General features: G+C 65.5%; 3 protein-coding genes and 1 long non-coding RNA gene across 12 annotated transcripts in view; 3 read left to right on the forward strand and 1 right to left on the reverse strand.

The window, feature by feature from the left end:
- Positions 1–2,762, forward strand: part of LRRC4B (leucine rich repeat containing 4B) — a 39,748-nt gene extending 36,986 nt beyond the window's left edge. For both annotated transcript variants that reach the window (XM_043598421.1, XM_043598422.1), the window contains exon 3: positions 389–2,762. In XM_043598421.1, the coding sequence (XP_043454356.1) occupies positions 389–2,242 (1,854 nt within the window). In that variant the 3' untranslated portion in view covers positions 2,243–2,762. The remainder of the gene's footprint in view (positions 1–388) is intronic.
- Positions 2,763–4,408: 1,646 nt separating this feature from the next.
- Positions 4,409–7,462, forward strand: ASPDH (aspartate dehydrogenase domain containing). 2 transcript variants are annotated; one of them, XM_043598423.1, is made up of 7 exons: positions 4,409–5,232; positions 5,681–5,793; positions 6,038–6,122; positions 6,214–6,363; positions 6,447–6,667; positions 6,741–6,895; positions 7,282–7,462. In XM_043598423.1, exons 1-7 carry the CDS (start codon positions 4,657–4,659, stop codon positions 7,323–7,325), a joined length of 1,344 nt encoding a protein of 447 aa, XP_043454358.1. In that variant the 5' UTR covers positions 4,409–4,656; the 3' UTR covers positions 7,326–7,462. The 2 variants fall into 2 exon arrangements, with proteins under 2 accessions (XP_043454358.1, XP_043454360.1); XM_043598425.1 differs by having other exon boundaries at positions 5,106–5,232; positions 5,649–5,793.
- A 103-nt stretch (positions 7,463–7,565) lies between these two features.
- On the forward strand, positions 7,566–11,559 carry JOSD2 (Josephin domain containing 2). Of its 6 annotated transcripts, none has more exons than XM_043598429.1 (6): positions 7,566–7,998; positions 8,548–8,710; positions 9,524–9,580; positions 10,224–10,349; positions 11,005–11,199; positions 11,303–11,559. In XM_043598429.1, exons 2-6 carry the CDS (start codon positions 8,565–8,567, stop codon positions 11,400–11,402), a joined length of 624 nt encoding a protein of 207 aa, XP_043454364.1. In that variant the 5' UTR covers positions 7,566–7,998; positions 8,548–8,564; the 3' UTR covers positions 11,403–11,559. The 6 variants fall into 6 exon arrangements, with proteins under 6 accessions (XP_043454364.1, XP_043454363.1, XP_043454362.1 ...); XM_043598428.1 differs by having other exon boundaries at positions 7,566–7,956; XM_043598427.1 differs by having other exon boundaries at positions 7,657–7,998; positions 8,551–8,710.
- Positions 9,480–15,060, reverse strand: LOC122493816. 2 transcript variants are annotated; one of them, XR_006300046.1, is made up of 4 exons: positions 14,571–15,060; positions 12,433–12,652; positions 12,151–12,207; positions 9,480–11,742 (listed from the first exon to the last, which is right to left on the reverse strand). It is a non-coding gene; the product is annotated as an uncharacterized LOC122493816 (long non-coding RNA). The 2 variants fall into 2 exon arrangements; XR_006300045.1 differs by lacking the exon at positions 14,571–15,060 and having other exon boundaries at positions 12,433–14,368.
- Positions 15,061–15,343: the final 283 nt, after the last annotated feature.

Below are 15,343 nucleotides of genomic sequence, written 5' to 3' on the forward strand. Positions count from 1 at the left end.
GGACACACAGCGTGTGCCTCTCCAGGGCTGACAGACATCGGGGTCGTTTCTGGTCAGGCGGTCACGAACGCAGATGCCCTGAGCGCCCATCACAGAACCTTGGATGGGCAGCTGCTCTCCTCTCTCCTGGGGAAAAAAAGACTCGGGAGTGGAAGGGCCGGGTGGTGTGTTGGTGGGGGGCGGGGGGGGGGGGGTTGTTTAGCCTTAACCGAAACAATCCAGTCGTTTCCCCCCCGAGGGTGGCCTTCCTGTCTGACACTCCCACCAGCAAGGGGCGGGGCCCGCTCTGCGCCCTCGCCCGCCCCGCATTCGCATTCTCGCCTTCTCGGTGACTTTCCGATGACCAGCATTGGCGTGGCTGATCCGTGTCTCCCCTCCCCCACCGCAGGTGATCCGGACCGACACGTTCAAGCACCTGCGGCACCTGGAGATCCTGCAGCTGAGCAAGAACCTGGTGCGCAAGATCGAGGTGGGCGCCTTCAACGGGCTGCCCAGCCTCAACACGCTGGAGCTGTTCGACAACCGGCTCACGACGGTGCCCACGCAGGCCTTCGAGTACCTGTCCAAGCTGCGGGAGCTCTGGCTGCGCAACAACCCCATCGAGAGCATCCCCTCGTACGCCTTCAACCGCGTGCCCTCCCTGCGGCGCCTCGACCTGGGCGAGCTCAAGCGGCTGGAGTACATCTCGGAGGCGGCCTTCGAGGGCCTGGTCAACCTGCGCTACCTCAACCTGGGCATGTGCAATCTCAAGGACATCCCCAACCTGACGGCCCTGGTGCGCCTGGAGGAGCTCGAGCTGTCCGGCAACCGGCTGGACCTGATCCGCCCGGGCTCCTTCCAGGGCCTCACCAGCCTGCGCAAGCTGTGGCTCATGCACGCCCAGGTGGCCACCATCGAGCGCAACGCCTTCGACGACCTCAAGTCGCTGGAGGAGCTCAACCTGTCCCACAACAACCTGATGTCGCTGCCCCACGACCTCTTCACGCCCCTGCACCGCCTGGAGCGCGTCCACCTCAACCATAACCCGTGGCACTGCAACTGCGACGTGCTGTGGCTGAGCTGGTGGCTCAAGGAGACGGTGCCCAGCAACACGACGTGCTGCGCCCGCTGCCACGCGCCCGCCGGCCTCAAGGGCCGCTACATCGGCGAGCTGGACCAGTCGCACTTCACCTGCTACGCGCCCGTCATCGTGGAGCCGCCCACGGACCTCAACGTCACCGAGGGCATGGCCGCCGAGCTCAAGTGTCGCACGGGCACCTCCATGACGTCCGTCAACTGGCTGACGCCCAACGGCACCCTCATGACGCACGGCTCGTACCGCGTGCGCATCTCCGTCCTGCACGACGGCACGCTCAACTTCACCAACGTCACCGTGCAGGACACGGGCCAGTACACGTGCATGGTGACGAACTCGGCCGGCAACACCACGGCCTCGGCCACGCTCAACGTCTCGGCCGTCGACCCCGTGGCGGCCGGCGGTGCCGGCGGCGGCGGCGGCGGCGGGGGCGGCCCGGGAGGCGGCGGCGGAGGCGGAGGGGGCGGGGGCGGCTACACCTACTTCACCACCGTGACCGTGGAGACCCTGGAGACGCAGCCCGGAGAGGAGACCCTGCAGCCGCGGGGGACGGAGAAGGAGCCGCCGGGGCCCACGACGGACGGCGTCTGGGGCGGGGGCCGGCCGGGGGACGCCGCCGGCCCGGCCTCGTCGTCCACCACGGCGCCCGCCCCGCGCTCCTCGCGGCCCACGGAGAAGGCATTCACCGTGCCCATCACGGACGTGACGGAGAACGCCCTCAAGGACCTGGACGACGTCATGAAGACCACCAAGATCATCATCGGCTGCTTCGTGGCCATCACGTTCATGGCCGCCGTGATGCTCGTGGCCTTCTACAAGCTGCGGAAGCAGCACCAGCTCCACAAGCACCACGGGCCCACGCGCACGGTGGAGATCATCAACGTGGAGGACGAGCTGCCCGCGGCCTCGGCCGTGTCCGTGGCCGCCGCCGCCGCCGTGGCCGGGGGCGGGGGCGTCGGCGGGGACAGCCACCTGGCCCTGCCCGCCCTGGAGCGCGACCACCTGAACCACCACCACTACGTGGCGGCCGCCTTCAAGGCGCACTACAGCGGCAACCCCAGCGGCGGGGGCTGCGGGGGCAAGGGCCCCCCGGGGCTCAACTCCATCCACGAACCTCTACTCTTCAAGAGCGGCTCCAAGGAGAATGTGCAAGAGACGCAGATCTGAAGCCGCCGGGCGGGGGCCCCGGGCCCCGGGCCGGACTGGGACCCTCCCCGCGGCCCCGCCGCCGCCGCCGCCGCCGCCGCCGCTCTCGGACCGCGCAGGGAAGGTCGGGGGAGGAGGGCTCGAAGCCCCGCCCGCGTGCGGACCCCAGGGCGCCCCCCCCCCCCCCCCCCCCGGCGAGGACAGGGCGGGGCGCCGGGAACCGAGCCGCCTCCGCGATTCTGGCCTCACCGCCCCCCCCCTCCCAGCCCCGGCGAAGGGAGGGGATGCAGGATTCGGGAGAAGTGGCTGGAACCCCCCGCTTTTCCGCCTCGCTCTCTCTAGCGACCCCTCCCCGCCCTCCGCCTTCCAGGGGAGAGAGGAGCTTTCCGGGGAGGGGGGGCGTCCTTTCCCCTCATCCCCGACAACCCTCCTTTTACGGTTCATTTTTTGCAGTTTGACGCCTGTCCCCCCTCCTCCCGCCCCTCCGCCCCCGAAACTGAAGAGACGGACGACGCGCGCGCGGTCAGAGCCTCCGGACACCCTGCCCTGCCCCCCACCTTCGCCCCTCCCCGCCCCCCGCCCTCACCTGCCCCACAGACTCTTTTGATACTGAAGGGAGGTTTGCGTCAATGACTACCTGCTCTGTAATTACTTTAAAAAAAAAACACGGAAAAAGTAAAAAAAAAAAAAAAATTTTTTTTTTTTGGTCATGAAAGCATAGAGGACAGAAAACAGAGTGAATGCGGGGGGGGGGGAGGGGCGGTGCAATGAGAGGACGGAAACGTCAGGTGTCAGGGGCCCCTCCCGGAGGGTCGGCAGGGTCAGCACCTCTGGGTGGTCTTAGGCCCCCTCCCCCGCCCCTCCCGAGAGCCCCAGAGAGGGGCTCAGTCACCCGCACACCTGGCCCTTGTGTTTAACCTCTCCGCGGCTCACGTGAGCCTCCCCCCGCCCCCCCACCTCATGCTCCCTGGTTCCACAGGCTGGCAGGCTCCTCGTTCTTCTGATCAGGAGCCCAGGATCGAGGTCGTGGGCAGGGCCGTGCTTCCCCCCCGGGGCCTCTAGGGGAAGATCCTTCTTGCCTCTTCCAGCTGCGCGGCACCCCACGTCCCCCACGTCTCCACATGGCCTTCCTTCCGCGCACACTCCGTCTCTCTGTCTGGGTTTCCCCTGTTTTATAGGGACACTGGTCCTACAGGATCAGGGCCCGGCGCGACCTCGTCTTCGCGGCATCATCCGCAGAGACCCTGTTTCCAAATAAGGTCACGTGCACAGGTCCTGGGGGTCAGGACTTCAACAGATCCTTTTTAGAGGACGCGACTCGACCCGCCACAGAGCCAAACCCAGAGCGTCGGTCCCCTCTGCCGACCCACAAGGCACTGGGGGGAGAAAGTGAGTCAGGCTGAAGGGGGGGAAGGAGTGATGTGCTCCCGCTGTAGCTGGGCCTGCGGGCCGAAGCCTCGCCTCTGTCCTGCTTACGCCGAGGCAGGAGGGGGCGACGGGTCGGCCCGGGAGTGGGAGGGGGCCGCGCTGTAACTCAGAAGGGCGGGGGCTCACCCAGAGCCCTGGGAGGGACAGGAGCCAGCAGGTGGGTGCCAGCCGGGTCCACCGGGACAGTGGGCAGATGCCGTTTAGTGCTGTCTAGCCGGGCCCAGGCCACTGGAAGCAGAGGGTCCGCGGCGTCCCCTCTCTCCCCCACCTGGGGCTCCAAAAGCAAATTCCTCCCTTAGGGACCTGACAGCCGCCTGCCTCTGGGGTCTCCGGCCCTGTCTGTCTGCGTCTGTCTGCCCCTGCCTGTCGACCCGGGACTCTGAGCCCCGCTCCCCCGTCGCTCCTTTCATGCTCTCTCTCCCGTCCTCGTTCGGTGCGATCCTGGTTGCCATGGCAACACGGCGGCGGGTACCAGGTGGCGGCTGGGGGCGGGGAGCCGCGCTGCCGCAGCCTCCGCCATCTCCAGTGCCAGGCACCTGCAGGGTGCGGTGGCCGGGCCTCACTTGGGGGGGACCTGGGGGGTCTCCCCAGGCCTCACGGGCTTCTCCTTGGTCACTGGGAGTCGGGGGAGGGGAGGACCTGGTGTGGGAGTGAGAATACAAGATGGGGTGGTGGGGGCTGATGGCATCGTGGCTGGAAGAAGGGTGCTTGAAAGGTGAGAAGTCAAGGTGAACTGAGGGCCGAGCAGACTGGGACAGGGCTGGTGGTGGAAGCTGGGAGGAGCCGGGCTCCAGCTCCTGCTGCCTGTGGGGAGATGGGGCGCGGAGACCAGGCCCGGCCTCCCTGGGAACTCGGGGCGGGCAGGAGATGTGGGCCTGGCCCAGCTGGGGACGGAATGGCCACCAGCCCAGAGAAGATGGGGCGGGGCTGGAGGTCCAGGGAGAGGCCCTGAGACAGCGACAGGAGGGAAGGAGAGAGTCAGGGACAGAGAACCAAGGGAGGAAAACATGGAGGGAGGTAGACAAGAAACAGGGTGCGAGGCATGGGGCTGGGCGGGGGCGCGGCAGGGCCAAGGACAGGGCCGGAAACGCAGGAGCAAGGGACGGAGAGCCCAGAGTCCCCAACACCGTCTCCTCTCCCTCACTCCCAACCCTCTCTGCCCCCACCCCAGGCAGGATACGGTTTCCATGACAACCTGGCCGGGCAGAAAGGGGGGCTGGGGACTGCAGAGGAAATTTTCCACATCAGCAGAAAGGGAGGAGGTAGAATGCAGGAAGGAAGGGGCTGGGCAAGGTGAGGGCCCCCCGGGGCCCCGGAACCCCAAGTCCTCGCGCCTACTGCCCCGGGATTCTCACCCACCCCCACCTGGCGAACCTGCACCCTCTCGGCCGCCGCCACCGCCGGGCCACTGTGGGGAGAGGGGAAGGTTCTGGAGAGGATCAAGGGTCCAACGTCCAAAGATCAGCCACTGCCCAGGCCTGGAGGGGACGGGGGCAGTGAGCAGCTGCCAGAGCTCAGATTCAGGGTCATGGCTTCTGACAGGGTCCCGAGGAGAGTCGGGGTGGTGGGCTACGGCCGCCTTGGTGAGTCACTGACCCTCTGGGCCCCTTCCCGGGCCTCTTTCTGAAGCCCCCAAAACCCCGTGCCCTCCACAAACACACCTTCGTCCGTGTCTTTGTGCCCCGGCTCTGCCTGTGTCTGTCTAAGTATCTTCCACTCCCCCGACCCCACGGGGCCTCCTCCCCTCTCTCGGTGTCTGCCCCGCCTGTCCCGCCTTCCGGCTTCTCTGTCCTCCACCCAAGTTTTTGTGTGCCCCCCCCGCCCGCCCCCTGCGTCCATGTACCCCCTCCCTCATCTCTGGCATTCGCTCCCTGGGTCTCTCTCTCCCTCCCTCCTGTCCTTGTCCTTGTCCCCCTCCCTCTGGGTCTCTGTCCCCTCTCTAGGTCTCCCTCCCTCTGGGTCCCAGTCCCCTCTCTCTGGTCTCCCTTCCTCTCCCCAGGACAGTCCCTTGTTTCTCACCTGCTGACTCAGGGACCAGAACTGGGCCTCGAACTTGTTTTTGTCTGGAACCGTGACCCGGGACGAATGGCAGGGAGCGTGCCTCCTTCCCTGCAGCTCCAAAACCTCGCTGCCCTCGGGGAGAGGTCAGTGATCTCACCATGAGTGGGGCTCCCTGGAGCTCCTGTCCTGGCCTCCCTTAGGTGCTGTGATCGCAGGCCAGTCTCTCACTCTCTCCGGGCCAAACCAGAAGCGGGACAAGCCTGTCCATTCTGCTTCCCCTCTCAGACCAGGGTGAAGAGGGACAGGCCTCCAGAGACTCTGAGGGAATCTGAGGAGGAGAGGTCCGACACCTCTCCAAGACCCTCCCCCATCTCTCCCTTCTCCCAGGCACCCTGACCTTGTAGTGGAAGTGGCCCATCCCCAAATAATCCAGGAATCTGGGGCACAAATCCTGCGTCACGCCAATCTCCTGGTGAGCCCTGCCCAGTCTGCCTTGGCCCCACGTCACCCCGAAGTGGCATCCATCCCCTGACCTCAGACCCCCTCCCCTCCATCCGCCCCAGGTGGGGTCCCCCTCAGCCCTGGCTGATCAGGCCACAGAGCAGCGGCTCCTGGAGGCCTCGCACCGCTGGGACCATGCTGTGTTTGTGGCCCGGGGGGCCCTGTGGGGCACTGAGGACATCACCAGATTGGACGCAGCTGGGGGCCTCCAGGTGAGGGCCCGCTGGGCTCCCCGGCGATCCAGAGGGGGACCTCCAGAGACCCCCGATCCCCTCACCCTGGCTGTCACTTCCAGAGTCTTCGTGTCACCATGGCCACGCACCCCGATGGTTTCCGGCTTGAGGGACCGCTGGCTGCAGTGCGCAGCACTGAGCATCGCACGGTGCTCTATGAAGGTCCCGTCCGCGGCCTCTGCCCCTTCGCCCCCCGCAACTCCAATACCATGGCGGCCGCTGCCCTGGCTGCCCCCAGCCTGGGCTTTGACCGCGTGGTTGGAGTGCTTGTGGCTGACCTCAGGTGAGCTAAGGTGTGGGGGTTGGGGTTCGGGCTGGGACCGGGCCAGCCACACTGACCGCCCTGCCTGCCCCAGCCTCGCAGACATGCACGTGGTGGACGTGGAGCTGACTGGCCCCCCGGGCCCCACAGGACGAAGCTTCGCCGTGCACACCCACAGGGAGAACCCCGCAGAGCCAGGCGCGGTCACGGGCTCTGCCACCGTTACCGCGTTCTGGCGCAGCCTCCTGGGTGCGGCCCCCTCCCCAAGCCCTGCCCGCCCCGTGCTCTGCGGAGCTTGGGTCTCCGCCCCTGCCTGGTTCTGCAGATCTGATTCGGTCTCTGCTGACTGATCTTTACTTCTGTGTCTCCACCTTCTAGTCCACGACTTTGAATCCTTATGTATCTATCTCTGTCCAAGCCTCCTTTCTCTGAGTTTGTGTCCCCCTCTCGCTGGGACCCTACCACCTCTCTCGCTGCGTGTCTCTGTTCATCCCCCAGGTCTCTGTCCCCCTTTCGGTCTCAGTCCCTCTCTCTAGATCTTCCTCCACCCCCACCCTGGTCTGTCCCTGCCCCCAGGTGTCTGCCCCTCCTCATCTCTCTGCCCCAGCCTTTTAGTCCCTATATCTCCCCCGCAGGCTGCTGCCAGCTCCCCTCCAGGCCGGGGATCCATCTCTGCTGAGAAGCCGCCTCCTTCCCTAGTGGACATCTTCGTCTCATTTACGGCCCCCCACTACCAGCCCGCTGCTGCCCTGGCCTCGGTTACCCCGGCCCTTCCCCCTGGCTCAGTAAATATTGGAGACTCTTCTCCCTACAAGCCCTGATGTCTCCGGTCCCTTGCTGCCGTCCTGTGACGTCACGCGGCGATCTCACACTAGCATTGGCGCCATCCCAGGGGAGGAGCACTCGCGGGAGCTACACTCCCGGAAGCTACACTCCCGGAAGCTATCGCGAGAGCCTACCCACTACATTTCCCAGAATCCTCTGAGCACCAGGGGGCGCGGCCGTGCGCGAAGGGGCGGGCCTCTGCACCGCATATTTCCGGGATTCACCGCGGGAATGGCATTGCAGCTCCGCGTTCTCGGGGCGGCAGTGGACTTCCGGGCCAAGCTGCCCGGAAGTTGCGTGAGGGGCAAAGGGCCTTCGCGGGGGCCGCCGGAAGCTGTAGTCGGGGCACGCGGGGGCCGCCGGGAGCTGTGTGTGTCGCGGCCGCCCAGTCAGCGTCGTGCTGCCCGCCCCGCACTCGGAACCCACAGCCGCCGCCCAGGGGGATGCGGGAGCCCCTGGTTTCGGGGAGCAGAGAGGCAGGCGGGGTGAGGGGCGTTGCCAGGCAACGGGCGAGCGCCGTGGTTGGGGTACGGGTCGGGGAAAGGGCTCTGTTCCTTGGTGTCCGGGGAGGGGGCCCTGTTGCCGAGTGATGGGAGAAGAGAACCCGGTTGTTTGATAGGGGAGGGGAGTCTTCTGTTGCTAGGCGACTGGAAGAGACCCTGTTACCTAGAAACAGGGGAGGAGGATTTCTCCTTTGCTAAGTAACCAGAGAAGAGACTTGTTACCTAGTGGGGCGGGGGTCCTCTGTTGCTACGTAACCAGAGAGGGTGCCTGTTACCTAGGGACAGGGGAGGGAGGTTGCTAGGTGACCACCGGAGGGACCCTTTCTCTTAGGGATGGGGGGGGGGGCGGTCCTCTGTTGCTAGGTGAGTAGGACAGCCTTTTTCCTAGTAATGGGGGATGGAGGTACCCTGTTGTCAGGAGAGCACCTGGGGAGCAGGGTCAGGGGCCTCTTGTCCCCTCAGGCTGCCCTAAGACCCCAGCTCAGTGGCAGTGCCCCCCAGGGCCCGCTGGCAGGTTGGGCCTCCAGATCCCAAGCCCCTGAGTACCTTCTCCTCCCCCCCGCCACCCCCAAGCAGGAGCCGAGGACGGTATGTCCCAGGCCCCAGGAGCACAGCCGAGCCGGCCCTCCGTTTATCACGAGCGGCAACGCCTGGAGCTGTGTGCCGTCCACGCCCTCAACAACGTTCTGCAGCAGCAGCTCTTTAGCCAGGAGGCTGCCGACGAGATCTGCAAGAGGTGACCATCACCTGCCCTAACCCCTGGAGACACAGGGCTGACGGGCAGAGCGACCCCCCCGGGTCTCGGGGCACGGCTGGGACAGAGCCCCGGGGCTTTCTGCTGCCCCAGCACCCACCTGGGGAACCCCGGGACTGAGAGATGGAGAGGTTGCCTCTCACACCCGTCCTTGGCCATGGCCCCGGCCCCAGCCCCAGCCCCAGCCCAGGCCTCCCCTTCCCTTATCTGGACCCTCATCCCCTCCAGCCTCTTAGCTTCTGGTTTTTCTCTGCCAGTCCGCGCCACACACGGCCCCAGTGCTGACCCTGCCCTCCCTCACAGCCCTCATGTGGCTCCCCAGCAGCCCTGGGAGAAGTCCCAAGTCATGCAGCTTAATAGCCAAGGCCCTGCATGCTCTGGGCCCCACCTTCCTCTGCAGTGTCCCATCTCACTGTACCCCCCCCAAACCAGATGCCTCCCCAGTCCGCAAATGAGCCCTACTACGATCCCTCCGGGCTATGCCTTCTTTCTGGCACAGCTTCCTTCTCTCAGCAGCCCGGAATGTTCCTCCTCACCATGCAAGATGTCAAACATCGCTTCTTTAGTATTGCTCTGCCTTGTCTCCTCTCTGTCCCCGCAGCCCCCACCCTGGCTCAAACCCATCATCTCCCAGATCCTCCCTCCTGCCAGTAACGCACACGATGCTACACCCGGAGATGACCCTGTCTTCCCCACTCTTACGGCCCTCCCGTGGACCCCCAGTATCCGCAGGCAGAGTCCCAGCCCCTCAAACTGAATATCGCAGAATTTATTCATCTCTGTCATTCACGACAGGGATCCATCAACTGTTTCACACCAAGGCCATGCTGGAGACCCAGAGATGAGTCCAGTGTGAGCCCTGCCCTGAGAGAGGCCAGGGAAACAGATGCACAGGAAAATAATACACAGACTTTTCCTCTCCGGCCCCTCCCCCTGCCCTGCCCACCAAGGGCCCAGAGAAAGAACAAAGGTGCCACTGTTTGGAGAAGGCAGGACCCAGAGAGCCAAGTGGTGGCGGGGTGGGCCCCCTGAGCTGGGGGATAGCAGGAGGAAAGACTGAGAGGGGAGCACAGGAGATGTGGTTGGGGACAGGTGGCTGGGAGGGGGTGGGGCGGGACTGAGGCTAGGAGGCCAGCTGAGGGACTAGGACTTTATCCTGGGGTGACAAGGCACCAGGGAGGGCAGGGAACAGGGGAGCGGTGGGGTCAGTGTCAGGTGTGGAAAGAGCCCCTGGGATCGGAGGGGAGGCTGGAGGCTGGATGAGGGTCCAGGTGGAGGAGGACGAGACCTGAGCGGGGGGAAATGTGGTTACGGGACGGGGCAGAGAGAGTCGGGGACAGGAGGAATCAGGCTTGGGGCTGATGAGCCACGCGGCTGCGGAAAGGGAAGAGTCCAAAGGCTGGGTGACTCAAGGGCCCCGGGACTCTCCTGCGTTGTGGGGAGGATGAGACCTTTGCAGGGGCCCCGTCTCAGGCTCTGACCCTCCCCCGCCCAGGTTGGCCCCAGACTCCCGGCTGAATCCCCATCGCAGCCTCCTGGGCACCGGCAACTATGACGTCAACGTGATCATGGCCGCCCTGCAGGGGCTGGGCCTGGCCACCGTGTGGTGGGACCGAAGGAGGTGGGACCCCAAGCGCTTCATCATGTGTGCTGGGCCTGGCACAAGGGGTGTGGTGGGACAGCAGGAGGGGAACCGGTGGGCAGGAGGGAAGAAAGAAGGGGCAGACGGGGGGGAAGGTCGGCACGGGTGGGTGCTGGATGGATGGCAGGCCGACGGGTTGGGAGATGGTCATCCGGTGACCGAGTGGATGGTAAAAGGGTAGTTGGACGTGTTGAGTAGGTGGTTGGGGGGGGGGGGAGGGGGGGGGGGGGGGGATGGGCAGAGGAGTGGTTGAGTGAATAAAGGATAGCAAATAGGTGGTTGAGTAGTTAATTGGATGGATGGACGGGTTCCGAGTGGATGCGGACTCGGGAGGATGGTGAGTAAGCCGAGTCGGTGGCTGGCTGGTCGGTTGCGTCATTAGGCGGATGATGTTCGGGTGGCAGTTCACGGGCAGCTGGGTGCGGGGGTGGTTGTTAGACGGCTGGGAGTTTGGGTGCCTGGGTGGTGGGCGAGTGGGAGGAGACGAAGGGGGCGCCGAGGAGAGTCCTTGGGCGGGCTCGGGGGGCCACTGCTGCCGCACCAGCCTGGGTCCCGTGAGCTCAGTAACGTTGGGCCGGCAGGTGCTCGCTGAGCACTGGACCCAGACGGTGGCGTCCCCACCCCTCCCGCACAGGCCCCTGTCCCAGCTGGCCCTGCCCCAAGTGCTGGGACTGATCCTGAACCTGCCCTCACCCATGTCTCTGGGGCTGCTGTCCCTGCCGCTCCGCCGGCGGCACTGGGTGGCCCTCCGCCAGGTGGACGGCGTCTACTACAACCTGGACTCCAAGCTGCGGGCGCCTGAGGCCCTGGGGGACGAGGACGGCGTCAGGTGAGGGGGAGGCGACTCGGGCTGGGGCTCGGCGACCGACTCCCCCACCCCAGGAGGCAGCGCGCGGGCCCCCGGGCCTCAGTCTCCTCGCTTCTCTGCCCAGGGCCTTCCTGGCGGGGGCACTGGCTCAGGGCCTGTGCGAGGTGCTGCTGGTGGTGACCAAGGAGGTGGAGGAGAAGGGCTGCTGGCTGCGGACAGACTGACCCCGCGGAGGAGAGAACCAGGCCACCGTCCGTGCGGTCCCCGTGCATCCACGTCTGGCTCCTGAACACCAGGGAAGGACCCCGCGGAGGCCCAGCCCCTTTTCCGCACCCCCTGCTCCCCAGTGCCGCTGCTGCCTCAATAAATCTGCTGATTTGCTCCCGGCCTGGCCCGCATCCGCCTGGGGGGCCCCCTCGCCTCCGGTTACTCCCGTTTACCAGAGAGGCCGTTAGCCAGGCGGGCACTGCCGGGAGCCCGGAGCCCAGGCGCCGACTCTCCACCACTTCCCGGCTTCGCCAGCTCGTAGGAGTTGCCCACCTCCCTGGGCCTCAGTTTCCTGGTCTGTAGCACAGCAGAAAACAGCACAAAGACCCATCCTTGTGAGCTGGTGGGAGAGACCGGGAACAATGTAGAATGTTCAGTGGGGCGCCTGGGTGGCTCAGTCAGTTGAGCCTCCGACTCTTGATTTTCGGCCCAGGTCCCGATCTCATGGTCATGGGATCGAGCCCTGCATCAGCTGCCACACTCAGCGTGGAGCCTGCTTGGGATTCTCTCTCTGCCCCTCCCCAGCTCGCTCACTCTCTCTCAAAACAAACATTTCTAGAATGATCGATAGGATAAGTGCTGAGGAGAAAACAAGTTTCTTGATTCTCAATTCTCCCCCATCAATTGCTCCAAAAGATGACCCCCGGAATTGCCAATATGCTCCGGTAGGTGACAAAGGGCTGCAAAGGTCGCTAATCCACTGACCTGAACGCAGGGAAATTATCCTGCATTATCCTGGTGCCCGAGGCAATTGTGAGGGTCCTTACAGGTGGAGGAGGAGGCAGGAAATTCAGAAAGAAGGCAGCAGGTCAGAGATGCCACGCGGCCGGCAGCCTCGAAGACCAGAAGGGGCCACGGCCTGGAAGTGGGGCCACGGCCGGGAAGCGGAGCCACCTCTAGGGGCCGGAACCGGCGAAAAAAACGGATTCTTCCCGGGCCCCGGGGGGGGATCAGCCCTGCCCAGGACTCCAGCCCAGGGAGGCTCACCAGACTTCCGGCCACAAGCGTAAAGAGTAAATGTGTGTTGTTTAAGGCACTGGCTTTGTTCGAGCAGCTGCAGGAACCAGTACACTGGTTAGGATTCTTCTAGCACCGAGGGCCTCTCCGAGAAGGAGGGAGCTGCAGGGAGGTGCGGGCAAAAGGCATTCCAGGCTGAAGGAACAGCCAGCGCAAAGGCCCTGAGGAGGCTGGTGTGACTGGAGCGACGCTGGGCAGGGAGGTGACAGGGGGAAGACGGTCGGTCCCTCGTGGATTTGAGCAGGAGGACAGGCACCAGTTAGGTGTCTTCTCTCCACATTCTCACCTGAGCAGGACCCCCCTTCCTGTTCTGGGTCTTTTCCCCGGGGGCCTGTCGTCCCCCATCCCCCCATCCCTCGCTGCCCCTGCCGCTTCCTTGTCCTTGTCCTGTCAGCCGTTCACATGGCTCCCTGGCCCTACTTCTGGGTCTGGCCTGTGCTGCTGAAGCCAGGCGCTTGCTCTCAGGCTGGGAGGAAGACATAAGAGGACAGGAAGCACCCCGCCCCCGCCGTCCCAGTTGGAGGTGGGGGGGAGTGTTTTAAGGGGGACCTTCAGGGGCCAGGGGAAGATGGGGGAACCTGAGGTTGCTGGCTCCAGAAGGCCAAGAGGGCTCTCCAGAGGGCCAGTGGGAGGGGAAGGGGGCCATTCCAGAACCTGAAAGAACTCTCAGTGAAACCTGGAATCCGAGGAGGGCAGTTGTTACTGACAGGTGATGAGGGTGGGTCCCCGCCAGGCCACAAGGCCTCCAAGGGGTCGCTGAGGGCTGCACTTGGTCCAGGACAGTGGGGGGGGGGGGGGGGGGGGGGCTGGAGGGGGCACAGGTCAGTCCTGGGCTCAGAAAGCCCCCTTGGGGATGGTGTGGGGACAGCCTGGCGGCCAGGAGGCCTGGGAGAAGGCTGAGGGTCCAGATGGGAGAGGACAGAGGCCTGAGTCCAGACCCTGGGGAGGGGAAGAGGGACACAGTCCGGCGATTCTGGGGGCAAAAGGGAGGAATGAGGGCCAGACCCCTGGGACCCTGGGACAGTGGAGGGCCACCCCCAACAGACGAGGAGAGGTTTGAGGTCTGGGGGACAGGCTGAGCTCAGTGGGATATAAGGGATGTGACAGACTAGGTGACATCGGGGGAGGGAGACCCGGGTCAGGGGCTCAGGAGATGGCTTCGGGGGTCTGTCCCGGGAGGCATGAGTGTGTGTGAGCCCAGGGAGGGAAGCAGGTAGAGCGGGGCCTGGGCAAAGGTGGGGTCCTCTTTTAGGGGTGGGCAGAAATGGGGGACCCAGAGGCACAGGGAGGCCATGGGCAGGGAGACGCAGGGTGTGTGTCCCTGACCAGGCCTCAGGCTGGGTCCACCCGGACGGACAGCAAGTTCTTCCAAGGACACAAGCTAAGCCCTGACACCCGAAAGAAGGTGGGGTGCAGACACAGCAGGTCGCCCTCATAAAGCCAGCCTGACATGTGGGACTTGGGCTTGGCGCCTCTGGTTCCCAAGACTCCCAGAGGTCAAAAGGCAACTTGTAAAGTGAAAAGTCAAACAGCACATGAGAGAGAACCGGCTGGGGTCCTGGGTCACCCCACCTTCGGGGGCGGCGCCCACACCACCCTGCCCCCTCGGTGCCTCTTCAGCTTGCTCGCTGTCCCACACCCGGGTCTCCCTCCCTCCCTCGGTGTCCCTCTCTTGGTCTCTCTTTTTGGATGTTTCTGTGTCTCTATCAGCCTTCATCTCCCTGCGCCATCTCGGGCCCCCTCCTGCCCTCTGTGCCTGTCGCCTGTCCCGTGCCGGTCCCAGACAGCCTGGCGGGACTCCCTGAGTGTTTCTATTCTTGGGCCTGAGTGACCTCCCCAGGTGCCTTCTCCGCTGTGGCCTAATATGGTCCGAGCGAGGAGCCGCAGCACCGGGTGGGACCTGGGGTGGGACCTGGGGAGGGGTGAGCGAGGAGCCGCAGCACCGGGTGGGACCTGGGGGGGGGGCGGGGGGCGGGCGCTCCCTCCCCTCCCCTCCCCTCCCCTCCCCGCCTGCTCTCAGCCCCCCTCCCGGGCCTGCGCACTGATTCAGTGCTTCCTGTCTGCCCCTCACCACGCAGCATGCGCCCTGCACCCTCACTAGCCCTCACCTTCGAGGCCGCCACTTCTCCCGGGAACAAGGCCTGGCTCAGGCTGTCCCTTGCCCCGGGGCGCCCGGCCAGGCGGGTCCCAGAGCTCCCGGTGGTGAGGGGCTCCCCGGAGTCCTAGGCCGCCCGTTGGGGGCGCACCACGCAGACCCGCGGGGGCCTCTCCGCCCCGCCTCGTTTCGGGAAGGGGGGCCGCAGTCACGCGGCAGGTGCAGGGTGGGGTGACAGCTGTCCCGCGCCCCCCGGTGCTGACAGCTGAGGCCCGATTTAGCTCTGGGAGCCCGGGGCTGACCAGATAAGGCGGTGGCGGGGAGTGGTCCCGCCCCCAGGGCGCCCCTTAAATTGCCCAGATGGGCCTGGGGGACGGCCGCCGCTGACGCCAGGTGAGGGACCACGCGCCTTCCTCGACTTCCCCGCGGTCTGCCCAGCGGCTGGGCCCTCTCTCTCTCTCTCTCTGTCCCCGTCTCCCTCCCTCTCTCCCCGCTTCCCTCCGTCTGTCGGTCCGTCTCTCTCCTCCTCTTCCCCCTGCCCCGCTCCTTCCTTCCTTCTCCCTCCGTCTTCCGTTCCTTCCCAGCTCTGTCCTTCTCACTCTCCGTGGCTCCCCCTCCCCTTTCTAAATCTTGGCCCCTCGTCCCTGTCGCTCTTCTCCCTCATCTTCGCTTCTGTGTCTCTTCCTCGTCTTTCCCTCTCCCTCCCCGCCTCTCTCCATCGGACTCTGCCTCCCACCGACCTCTCCCCTTGGCCCGTCTCTCCGTCCCTCCCCCACGCCTCTGGGC

This window comes from Prionailurus bengalensis, chromosome E2, assembly GCF_016509475.1.
Source record: "Prionailurus bengalensis isolate Pbe53 chromosome E2, Fcat_Pben_1.1_paternal_pri, whole genome shotgun sequence".
NCBI lineage: Eukaryota > Metazoa > Chordata > Mammalia > Carnivora > Felidae > Prionailurus > Prionailurus bengalensis.

Coding starts and splice junctions, on each gene's coding strand:
- JOSD2 (XM_043598429.1), top strand. CDS start 8,565: ATGTCCCAGGCCCCAGGAGCACAGCCGAGCCGGCCCTCCGTTTATCAC. Junction 8,711..9,523: donor GCCGACGAGATCTGCAAGAG/GTGACCATCACC, acceptor CATTCACGACAG/GGATCCATCAACTGTTTCAC. Junction 9,581..10,223: donor GACCCAGAGATGAGTCCAGT/GTGAGCCCTGCC, acceptor TCCCCCGCCCAG/GTTGGCCCCAGACTCCCGGC.
- ASPDH (XM_043598423.1), top strand. CDS start 4,657: ATGGAGGGAGGTAGACAAGAAACAGGGTGCGAGGCATGGGGCTGGGCG. Junction 5,233..5,680: donor GGTGGGCTACGGCCGCCTTG/GTGAGTCACTGA, acceptor CTGCTGACTCAG/GGACCAGAACTGGGCCTCGA. Junction 6,896..7,281: donor GTTCTGGCGCAGCCTCCTGG/GTGCGGCCCCCT, acceptor TCTCCCCCGCAG/GCTGCTGCCAGCTCCCCTCC.